General features: G+C 47.5%; 1 protein-coding gene across 1 annotated transcript in view; it reads right to left on the bottom strand.

The window, feature by feature from the left end:
- Positions 1 to 12,355, bottom strand: part of Aco2 (aconitase 2) — a 42,563-nt gene that overhangs the window by 15,040 nt on the left and 15,168 nt on the right. The window contains exons 4-5 of the mRNA XM_075960090.1: positions 5,194 to 5,452; positions 747 to 839 (exon numbers count right to left, since the gene is read on the bottom strand). Of these exons, the coding sequence (XP_075816205.1) occupies positions 747 to 839; positions 5,194 to 5,452 (352 nt within the window). The remainder of the gene's footprint in view (positions 1 to 746; positions 840 to 5,193; positions 5,453 to 12,355) is intronic.

Genomic DNA, 12,355 nt, shown 5'->3' with positions numbered 1-12,355 from the left:
CATGAAAAACAGCTCAACTGGTATAGTACTTGCCTTGCATTTATAAGGCTTTGGATTCAATACCCCAGCACCACAAATAATTATAATTATGTTAAAAAATTATTTTAGCCGGGCGGTGGTGGCGCACGCCTTTAATCCCAACCCTTGGGAGGCAGAGGCAGGCGGATCTCTGTGAGTTCGAGACCAGCCTGGTCTACAAGAGCGAGTTCCAGGACAGGCTCCAAAAAACCACAGAGAAACCCTGTCTCGAAAAACCAAAAAAAAAAAAAAAAAAAAAAAAAATTATTTTAGATTTGTTTATTTATATGTATGAATGTATGTATGTATGTATGTATGGTCTACACACCATGTAAACACCTGGTGCCTGTGGGGGTCAGGATGGGGGCTTTACATCCCCTGGATCAGCTACCTACACAGCTGGACTTAATACTTGTGAGAAAAGTGATACACACAAAACAGCTTATTAGTGAACGTAGCTCCAAAGTACCATACAAAGGACAGCACTTGGACTCCAGGTATGAACAAACGTCTAACTTCTATTCCTTCCCCTGCATATGCTCTCAAGCACCTCTACTCCTGTGAACTGCAGTTACATACCTGTAATCCCAGTACTCAGGATGATACGGCCCAGCACTCCTGCTCAGCCCTCCTAAGCCTCAAGTCCCCAGCAGGCCTGGAGTATGCTCTCATTACCAGAGTGAAACCTGGGCTTGGGGCCCGTGCAGACAGGCTAAGCTCTGTGTTACCTGGTGAATGATTCCAGATCCAGGCCTCCAGAAGCCCACACCATACTTGGCACCTGCAGTTGCGAGGAAATTATACACTTCCTGGTTGATGTCCTATTAAAACAAATCAATAACCAGAGTATTAGTTTGATCTGGAATGACCTCACACTCTGCACTCCCTCCCACACGGTGCTGACATGCTGGCATCGTGAATACAAGTCTTCTCTCGTAGGGCTTCTAAAAATAATTCCAGAGGGCTTGGCTGCTGGCCTGTAGTTTCAGCTGGCAGGCCCAGGGAGAGACAGGGGAGCAGAGACAGCTCCACTTCCATGACACCTGACCACGGGGACAGTTGTTTGGAAACAAGTCCCTGCCCTGTGCCTTAGTTTCTTTGTAGAAGGATAATTAAGAAAGCCTCCTCTGGCACTCGATTCCCTAGCCAGCGCCAAGAGCGAAGGGTGTGTGTCATATGGTACCTGTCTACTAGGGTGGAGGGTGGACACAGTGAGGGGGACTATCACAGGGAAGCAAGGGACCAAGTGGACAGCCTGGTTTTGTTTCTCCACTGAGCTGTGGTTACCTGTGTGGAAACTCAACTAACATCAAGCTAAGCCGCCCCACAACTCAGGAAGTGGGACAAGACTGCTGTCAAATCCATTTTAGAGATGGAAAACCAGAGGCTCAGGTGCGGCCTGTCCAACCACAGACCTGGAGAATCCTGACAGAACCCAAGGCTCTTGCCTCTGAAGAGGGTGTAAGACTCCACCTGAGAGCACCTAGCCGGAGCCAGTCCATAGCAGGCGCACAGTACTTGGGAGTATGTTTGCCAGGCCCCAGAAGAAAGGCCGCTAACTGGGTGGACACTGATCTGAAGAGGAAGAGCTCCACTGTTCCCAGGTTCCTGCAGGCAGGGACACCCCGCAGCACAGCTGGGTCTGACGAGGCATGTCCATGGACACGTGAGACTGACCAGGGACAAAAGGGACAGCGTCATGGTGGAGTCTGATGCTGAAAAGGACGGACAGGTCCCACACTTGGTAAACACCCTGAAAAAAGCTTTAAACCCCTGGCATCCAGTGTGTCCTTCTGAGAGTCCACTTGGTCCCCAAGTAAAAGAATGGCAGCTGCGTTACCAAAGCAACCCCTTTCTAATTAATAATTAACACACCGGCCTTGTCTTTTACAAACCAGTCACTGGTGAAACTGGGACCCAGGGCAGGAGGATGAGTACACTTGTATGTTTTTGAGACGATAAACATATGCAGAAGTGACCATATCCCTCTCCTTCTAAATCTGAATGTCTCTTCAACGCTCAGGTCGGAAGTCGGCCATGACTGTTACTCAGGACCTTTAAAGAGCCTCTGCCCTGGTGAATACAGACGCTGTTATCATGGAGTGCGGTACTGATAAAGGAGTTAGACCTCCCTGATGTTCCCCGCTTGCCCATGTTTGCTTGCCCTTCCACCTCATGACAGCACACAAGTTCTTGCCAGATGCCCGGACTTTCCATCCTTTAGGATGGAGATGAATGAGCTTCTACAATGTATGATTTCCCTCATCTTAATGGGCTGTTAGGGCAGCAGGAAACAGACCTAGATAAGTCTTTCCAGGACTCTGGAGTGTAGAAACAGCCTTTCCCACAGCCTTCAAGGTCCTGCCTGCTTCATACATTCCGTCTTCCCACAGGGCTCAAGCCTACAGTCCTCTCTTCACTCTATAAGTTTCAAGTTTCTTCCTGTCGCAGGACCCTTTGTGTATCTGCTCATTTATCTATTTATTTATTTAGGTGGGACATAGGGCCAGCGGCTCACAAAGGCCAAGCTGACCTCAAACTCACTGTAGAGCTGGGGATGAACTCCTGATCCCTGTCTCCACCTCCCAAGTGCTAGAGTTACTGGCATGCTCCGGCATCCCTGGGCTTTGCTAATCTGTCTTGAATTTCTTCCTTCAGTTATCTGTTTCAGGGTCAATTTACAGTCCCACCTCCAAAAGAGCTGCTCCCACCCTTCCCCAAATCTCAACCAGACCTCTTTCTTACAGCACAGAGCCTGCAATTTCCCTTCACATCGCAGTGACTCGGTTTCTCCAGACAGAACTTTAAGATCTGTGAGGGACAGGCTCTGCTAATCTAGTTCCTGGCATCGCACTTAGCATGCAATGAATGTTCAGTAAATAAACCTTTGCGGAACACAAGAAGGGATGAGATCGGAAATCTAAGGTTCTGTGATCCACACCTCTACCACAAATGGTGGCCCTGCTGTGGCAGCTGTTCCAGGGTCCCTGATTTCTGCAGCTCCTGGCCCTGCAAAGACATGTCACATGATCACCCCTCAGCAGCTAATGTGGAAGTTGGGAGCCTGCAGACAGGACTTGATCTCAGCTGAGTGGAAAGTGCAACTGTGCCCCTCAGGACTCTATGGGCGGCTAACAGTGGTGAGAAAAGCTAGAATGGAGGCCAGGTGGTGGTGGCACATGCCTTTAATTCCAGCACTTGGGAGGCAGAGCCAGGCGGATTTCCGTGCGTTTGAGGCCAGCCTGGTCTACAAGAGCTAGTTCTAAGACAGCTAGGTAGGTCTGTTACACAGAGAAACCCGTCTTGAAAAAACCAAAAAAAGAAAAAAAGAAAGAAAAGCTAGAATGGAAAGGCGCTGGCTGCCCTCAGTGTCTCCCAAGGGTCCGAGAGGCTCAGTGAGCCAGGCTGACCAGTGTAGCTGGAGCACTTTCAATCACACGCTCTGCTCTGTGCCAGCTGGGCCATAGGCCTGCCAGCATTCACCTCTTGCCAGTGACCCCTGGAGAGCACCCACTCCCACTGCCAGGAGCAGAGAGCAGGCAGGCCTAGGGCTGGGAGGGCAGGGCCAGGTCTAGGAGTAGTATTCAGGAAGGTACCATAAGATTGGAGGCATGGGTTAGAGTTCACAACAAGAGGGGGCATTCAGCTCTGAGTGGCAGTTTCAGTGGCACACAGCCATTAGTAAACCTCCCAAAAGAAGAGGCATGGAAGAAGGCTGTCAGCATGAGAGCACTCCTGCAGCGGAGAGAGTCAGTTCATGGTGCCGCTACACTCAGGAACCTCCATTCCTTTTCCGGCTGATCCCCAGGCCAAAAGAGAACAGGAGAGAGGTTGCACGTGACATGGGTACATACATAGGAAGATGGGCTATGGGACAGAAAGAACTCTGACTCCAGGCACCAGTACTATGTACCAGCATACCAGGCTCAGCAGCAGCACCTCTCTCTCTCTTTCCTCCTCAGACAGGGTTTCTCTACGTAGCCCTAGCAGTCCTGGAACTCACTCTGTAGACCAGACTAAAGATTCACCTCCCTCTGCCTCCCAAGTTCTGAGACTGAAGGCGTGTGCTACCACATCCCTGATTATTTCTTTATTATTATAAAAGAGAGAGAGTATGTGTGTGTGTGTGTGCTTTACTGGAGGTGCCAATAGAGGCCAGAGGTATCAGATAACCTGGAGCTGGGTTTAGGATGGCTGTGAGCTGCCTCATGTGGATCCTCTGAGGAACACTATGTGCTTTTTTTCTTTTTTGAGACCGGGTTTCTCTGTAACACATACCTGACCAGTATGCGCTTTCTTAAGCCTGCAGCCACCTCCCCAGCCCAGCAGCAGCACTTTCTAACAGCCAAGAATGTTTCTGTGCTAAGACCAACGACACTGGTATTTTCTAACATCTTCTCAACATAAGATTTTATTTCTACTATTAGGAAGAATCAAAAGCAAGTCTTAAAAATATGTTAAACCTAGCCGGACGGTGGTGGCTCACACCTTTAATCCCAGCACTTGGGAGGCAGAGGCAGAAGGATCTCGGGAGTTCGAGGCCAGCCTGGTCTAAAGAGAAAGTTCCAGGACAGGCCCCAAAGCTACAGAGAAACCCTGTCTCAAAAGCAAAGCAAAACAAAACAACAACAAAAAGAAAGACAGAAAAAGAAATATGCTAAACCCGAGGCTGGAAAGATGGCTCAGCAGTTAAGAGCACTGGCTGCTCTTCCTGGAGGACCTGAGTCCAATTCCTAGAACTCACATGGGAGCTCAAAACTGCCTGCAATTCCAGTTCCAGGGGTTCTAACACCCTCACTCAGATATACACGGAGGCACAACACCAATGCACACACAATAAAAATCATTAAAAAAACATATATGTTAAAGCCAACCAGGTGGTAGGAGGCAGAGGCAGGTGGATCTCTGTGAATTGGCCAGCCTGATCTACAGAGCGAGTTCGAGGACACAGAGAAACCCTGGCTGGAAAAACAAGAACACAAATTCCTCAGGGCTGGGGAATGACTCGGTGGTAGAGCATTTGCCTGTCATACAGGAGGCTCTGGGATCTATCCTTAGATCCTCAGTACCATGAAAAAGACCGAGTCAAGCAGCTCAGTAGAACTCTGCAGTGCTCCAGCTCTACCTCCCTTTCCCCATGCCACACCCAGCTACCACCCCCCTGCTGGGGCTCACCTTGGCCCGGCGCAGGTCTTTCTCACCCCCAACTTGGGCCTCAATCAGATGGTCACAGTGGATGGTTGATGGCACAGCCACCTTGGGCAGCCCACTGCTAATGAACTGTAGCATAGCCATCTGGGCTGTTGCATCCTGCATGGCCACCCGGTCGGGCCGTAGACGCAGGTACGTCTTTCCCCGCTCGATCTCCTGGTTGGCTGGGTCATCCAAGTGTCCATATACAATCTTCTCTGAGAGAGTGAGAGGCCGGTTCAACCTATGGGCAGAAGGAAGGCAGCCTGGTAGCAGCTTTGCAACTCGACTGCCACAGCTTCTCCTTCTCCATGCTTATAGCAGTGAGCAGGCATAGGAGAATCTGTGTGCAGGATCCCAAGATCCACTTGGGCAGGATCAAATCAATGCTGTTCCTGTGGCATCTCCAGGACATAGGGAAGTATTTACTGTGCTGATTTGAAATTTACGTGAATGTCATAAATGTCAGCATCACAGAAGACAGGACAGGTGTGGTACATGCCTGCAATACTAGTAACTGGGAGGTGGGGCTAGGGATCATATCAATATCATCTTTGGCTATGTAGCAAGCTAAAGGCCATGCTAAAAGCCAGTTTGGGTTTAGATGAAGTCCTTCTTCAAAAAAAAAAATAAATAAATAAAAGCCGGGCAGAGGTGGCGCATGCCTTTAATCCCAGCACTCGGGAGGCAGAGGCAGGCGGATCTCTGTGAGTTCAAGACCAGCCTGGTCTACAAGAGCTAGTTCCAGGACAGGCTCCAAAACCACAGAGAAACCCTGTCTCGAAAAACCAAAAAAAAAAAATAAATAAAGATAAACATAAGATAACAAGACTAGTTTTCTCAAAGAATATTTGCTTTTCTACTACACTACTCTATTATCCAACAGGTATCAATATCATTTTTTTTTTAGAGATTTATTTTATTTAATATAAGCTTGCCAGCACGACAGAAGAGGACATCAGATCTCATTTTGGATGGTGGTGAGCCACCGTGTGGTTGCTGGGAATTGAATACAGTACCTTTTAAAGAGCAGTCAATGCTCTTTCTCTCTGAGCCATCTCTCCAGCCCTAAAAACATTCTTTTTTTTTTTTTTTTTTTTTTTTTCGAGACAGAGTTTCTCTGTGGTTTTGGAGCCTGTCCTGGAACTAGCTCTTGTAGACCAGGCTGGTCTCGAACTCACAGAGATCCGCCTGCCTCTGACTGAGTGCTGGGATTAAAGGTGTGCGCCACCACCGCCCGGCAAAACTTTTTTAAAGATATATTTGTTTATTTTATATGTATGAGTGCTCTACCTGCATGTACAACTTTATGCCAAAATCAGATATTAGGCCCCACTGTAGATGGTTGTGAGCCATCATGTGGGTGCTGGGGATTATGGAAGATTAGCTTGTATTCTTAGCTGCTGAGCCATGTCTCCAGTCCTTAATTACATTCCTGTCATTTAATAAACATTCCAGTGCATGAGCCATCAGCAGAGAGATGTTAACAGCTCAAATTCAGCCGACAGCCTGAGTCCTGTCTTGGAGCCCCTACGTTTGGTGGCACTTTCTCCTGTGTCCTTAGCCATCCTAAGACACAGGAACCCTGCCAGCACTGCCTTCACTCGACTTGCTGCAGCACTGTGCATGAATATCCACCTCGCATGCATCGTGCCTGTTTCTCTATTTGCAAGGCTTCCCTGCCAGTTTCACTCACATGCACCTGAGAGGTGTGGCTTTAGCCTCCATCTCCACCTCCCATTTTGGTTTCTCTCCCCAGATCCCGACTCCTTTGGAGGCTCACGGCTCCCTTCCACATAAAGACAAATATGGCAATCGAGCCAATCCCTCAAACTGGCACAGACTCTGCCAGGACTCGAGTTCTTCCCCCTCCCCAGCCAACCCTCCACATACCATGCTGGCTATCTTGCTGTTTGCCAACACAACACAGCAGCCATATATTCCTCACTTGGGCTCCAGAAACTTCAGACCAATGTGAGACTGCCTGGAAAGCATCAGGCACCCACAGCCCAAAGGCCATGGGTGTGGATTATCTGACGCCCAGAGTCAGAAGCTCTGGGTTATAGCTCACCCTGTTATTAAACCTACTAAGAGACCACATAAACAAACTGATTTCCCCATGGAGTCCCCTCATCTACCTGCCTCAAAGTACAGGACAAGACCGGAGTAAAAGCTTCCCCTTACAGCACCTCCTGTTTTAAGGCTTGACGACCTCTCATGACAGCCATCCTACCTCAGCCTCCTGAGTACTGGGAGTAGTGTGTTACTGCTGCTTGGCTACTTGTTTTCAAGAAATGAGCTACGTAGCTTAGGCTAGCTTCAAAGTTATAATCCTCACACCTCAATCTTCTCCCTCAGCATTCCCAATGCAGGCCTTACATGCATACACCACCACACCTGGCTAATTTGTGAATGTAAATGTATGTATAGTATATATTGTTGCTGCTTTAATTTATTTATTTTGGTTTTTTGAGACAGGGTTCCTTTTTTTTTTTTTTGGTTTTTCGAGACAGGGTTTCTCTGTGGCTTTGGAGCCTGTCCTGGAATTAGCTCTTGTAGACCAGGCTGGTCTCGAACTCACAGAGATCCGCCTGCCTCTGCCTCCCGAGTGCTGGGATTAAAGGCGTGTGCCACCACTGCCCGGCATGAGACAGGGTTTCTCTGTGTAGCCCTGGCTGTCCTGGAATGCCCTCTATAGGCCAGGCTGACCTTGAACTCACAGAGATCCTCCTGCCTCTGCTTCCTGAGTGCTGGGATTAAAGGTGTGTACCACTGTCACTCAACTTTTTTTAATTTACGGACAATTTTGATTTTATGTGCATGGGTATTTTGCCTGTGTGTATGTCTATGCACTGTGTGTGCATGAGGAATTCACGGAGGCCAGAAGAGGGTGTGATATTAGATCTTCTTGAATGGAGTTACAAGTGATTATGAGCTGCCATGTGGATTCTGGGAATCAAATTTGGGATCTCTAGAAAAACAGTATGAACTCTTAACTGCTAAGCCAGCTCTCCAGTACCTCTATCTTATTTTCGGGGGGAAGGAATTCACTTCATAGCCCAGTCTGGCCTCAAGCTCAAGAAAAAATATACTGTCTCTACTTCTTGGGTATTAGAATTACATGTTGCTGGAATTTGCAGATGCATGCTACCATGCCTGACATAGCTCAGTGCCAATTTGGTCAGGGCTCAGAGCCAGACCTTATCTTCTTCAAACAAACGAACAAAGATACTCTCGAGGAACAGCTTTCCTGAGGTAGAACCACACTGACAAATGTATACAGGGTCTACTTTGGAGCTGGGAAGTAAGGAGCTCAAGGAGGTGCTAGGCCTTGTATCTAGCCCTCACCACCAGAGACAAAAAACAGCTGAACCCATCTGCCACACCCCAGAGCTCTTTTTTGTCCTCTGGTAATAACTCTTCCGCCTTTCCCAGTCCACCACGGATCTGCATTCTGTCACTGAAGGTGAGTGCTATCAGGGTACTTCGTTCTGGGATTTTTAAAAAAGATGTATTGTTTATATGTCTACGTGGACATGTGTAAACAGGTAACTGCAGAGGCCACATGACTGCACTGGATTCCTGGAGCTGGAGTCATAGGCGGTTGGTTGTAAGCTGCGCAACTTAGGTGCCAGGTATTGAACTTGGGTCCTCTAGAAGAGAGCATTGAGTCATCTCTCCAGCCCAACTTTTAGGATTTCTTAAGCAACTTGTGTGTATAACTCATTTTATACTCACAGTGCAGATGAAGAAAAGTGAGTTCCCCAGGCTCCAAAGCCGTCGCACATTAACTAGAAGCGAGGAGACAGCAGGGTGTGCTGCTGCCTGTGCCTTCATTTGGACTCTGCTGTAGCCAACACTGAGATTGCCAGCATGAGCGTGCAGCAAATGCAGATCCTTCTCTTCTGCCTGCCTGGGCCCCAGCCCCTCACCTCACAGTCCCCTAGCCCTTGAATTAAGAGCTCTTCTCTAAGGCCCTGGCTGTGCAGTGCAGCAGCTCAGCCAGCACTTCTATGAACCTCTAGGTCTGCGTCATGAGAGCCCCCACTAAAAACGGCAGGAGCCTGAGGAGCAGGGCTGGCCATCCGTTTGCAGCAGCATATTCCAGGCTAGTGGGTGGTAATGACTCACTGTGTGGAACACAGCTTCTCTTTCTGGGCCCAAGAGAGCTGAAAAATAGCACCAAGACCTTGAAAGCAAATGCCTGAAATGCTAGTTTAAAAAAACAAAACAAAAAACAACCTGGCACTGGGCTGGTGAGTTATGGCTCAGCAAGTATAGGCACTTGCCTGGAAGCCCGATGACCTCAGTGTGACCCACGAGGAACAGAGACACTAAACAGTGTAGTAAAAGACTTAAAGCCTGACAAATCAGAAAACTTTGGACAGTTCATCATTACATCCTCTTGTGATTGAGGGCAAACTGGGTCCTCTATGTTTATCTGTCCCTTTGTTGTTCTGGGTGGCAGAGACCTAGTTCCTGAAAACAGAATCTGATCCTACTGTTAAAGGCACAGGTGGAGGAAAGTCTCCTGGCAATGTTCTAGCCTACTTTAAAGTTCTTTAGACTAGCTTGATCTTGTTCAGGTTTGGTGGATGCGGTCACATCCATTGTATATTCATGTTTGATCAAAACATAACATGCATGTTTGAAATTCTCAAACAACAAGAAAATTTCGTTAGAATAAAGCTTTAGAATAGCCCCATGTCCACTTTTTCCTACATACAACAGGGTTTCTCAACCCTGGCACTCTGAACACGTGGGGTCAGGTGACTCTGCTATTGGGCTATCCTGTGCACCGTGGCATGGTTAGTGGTGTTACCAGTCCCTACCCTCAAATAACAACCCCTCACTGTCTCAAGGTAACTGAAAATGTCTCTATACACTGCTGAGTATCTCCTGGGGGCAAAACCAACTGTCTAAGGATCACTAGTTTACAGCAATAATGATAACAAAACAACCCATGTCTGAGTACCAGGAACATGCAGATAGTGACCAAATTCTCTGGTTAACACAGGATTGGGAAAAAAAAATCAGTGGAAGTTTTTGTTTTCTTTAAGATTCAAATATGTCTATTGCCTTAAAACTTGGTCCTCTTGTGGGACTCCTAACACTGGGAACTGGGGCTATATTTTAACTGTTCTACTGGCTTTTGGGACCCTACTCCTCATACTGGGTCACCTTAGTACATGGGGAGGTGCTTAGTCTTACTGCAACTTGACATGCCATGGTTTGTTGATACTCATAAGAGACTTGTCCTTTCCTAAACAGAAACAGAGGGGGAGTGGGGGGAAGGACTTGGAGGAGAGGACGGAAGGAAAATTTCAGCTAGGATGTAAAATAAATTTGTTAAAAATTAAAAAGTTTGAGGCCAGCCTTTTCTATACAGTAAGTTCTAGGACAGCCAGGGATGCACAGAGATACCTTGCCTTAAAAAACCAATATAGTAGGGCTGTGCTGGCCAATGCATTTAATCCCAGCACTCAGAAGACAGAGGCAGGTGGATCTCTGTGAGTTTGAGGCCAGCCTGGTCTACAAAATGAGTTCCATGACGGGTTCCAAAGCTACACAGAGAAAGGTTGTTTCAAAAACAAAACAAAAACAAAAAAATGCAAACAAACTCTAAATGGCAAGTAATACTCGTGGTCAAGTGAGCAGGAAGCTCCCTTCTGTGCCAGCTCTCCTTCATCCCAGCATGAGTAAGAACAGAGGACAAGTCTTGAGGATGAAAGGAAAATCCAGGATTTTCTCACTGGGCAGTCAGAGTCTCAAGAATAAAATAAACAGTGTTTCCTGGAGAAAAGTATCTGTACAAGGTCCAGTGTTGGTAAAGACAGTATTCTCCACTCTGGCTGCACTTGAGAAAAAGCTAAGAGTCTAGCCAGCACTGCCCACATTTTGATGTCATCCGTTCCTGGAGGATCCTGGGTTTTTTTGTTTGTTTTGGTTTTGGTTTTTAGAGACAAGGTTTCTCTGTGTAGCCTTGGCTGCCTCAAGAGTACTAGGATTAGAGGCATTGCACCACCATGGCCAGCATGTGCTCACAAGCATACACACAATAGATTAAATGTAATTTAAAAAAAAATAATACTAGATGGGGCTTGAGAGATGGCTCAGAGGTTAAGAGCACTGACTGCTCTTCCAGAGGTCCTGAGTTCAATTCCCAACAATTACATAATGCTCACAACCAACTATAATGAAATCTGGTGCCCTCTTCTGGCAGGCAGGCATACATGCAGGCAGACCACTATATACATAATAAATTTTTTTTAATTTATTTATTTATTAAGGATTTCTGCCTCCTCCCCGCCAGCGCCTCCCATTTCCCTCCCCCTCCCCCGATCAAGTCCCCCTCCCTCATCTGCTAGAAGAGCAATCAGGGTTCCCTGACCTGTGGGAAGTCCAAGGACCGCCCACCTCTATCCAGGTCTAGTAAGGTGAGCATCCAAACTGCCTAGGCTCCCCCAAAGCCAGTACCTGCAGTAGGATCAAAAACCCACTGCCATTGTTCTTGAGTTCTCAGTATTCCTCATTGTCCGCTATGTTCAGCTAGTCCGGATTTATCCCATGCTTTTTCAGACCCAGGCCAGCTGGCCTTGGTGAATTCCCGATAGAACACCCCCATTGTCTCAGTGTGTGGGTGCACCCCTCACGGTCCTAAGTTCCTTGCTCGTGCTCCCTCTCCTTCTGCTCCTGATTTGGACCTTGAGATTTCTGTCCGGTGCTCCAATGTGGGTCTCTGTCTTTATCTCCTTTCATCTTTTTAATTATAATGTTTTATTAATTTTATTAATGGTGATAATCATAATAGAACCAATGCTGGGGCCATTAGAGTCAGACAGAACTGGACTGACTGTAGGCTTCACCATTCAACAAACTTAGAGCCTTAGAAGGTAGTTCTCTACTCTGACACTCTTGACGCTTCTGCCTCCACCTCTCAAGTGCTGGGATTGCAGGCATGTACCATAGTTCCTGGCCTTCTGGACCTTTTACTATAATTCCTTGGAAAAGGGCCAGCAGTTCCAAAGCAAATATTTTCCCCACAGGGGCCTTTGTTTCCTAAATAGTAGATCCTGCCACCATCACTCCCGACACCTCCTGGAAGGGAAGCAGCTCTCAGTCGGCACATCGAGCTCCTCGCAGGCTT

Source organism: Microtus pennsylvanicus, chromosome 2 (genome assembly GCF_037038515.1).
Source record: "Microtus pennsylvanicus isolate mMicPen1 chromosome 2, mMicPen1.hap1, whole genome shotgun sequence".
Lineage (NCBI taxonomy): Eukaryota > Metazoa > Chordata > Mammalia > Rodentia > Cricetidae > Microtus > Microtus pennsylvanicus.
The sequence above is the reverse complement of the archived record's forward strand: the minus strand, read 5'-3'. Positions and strand labels throughout refer to the sequence as shown.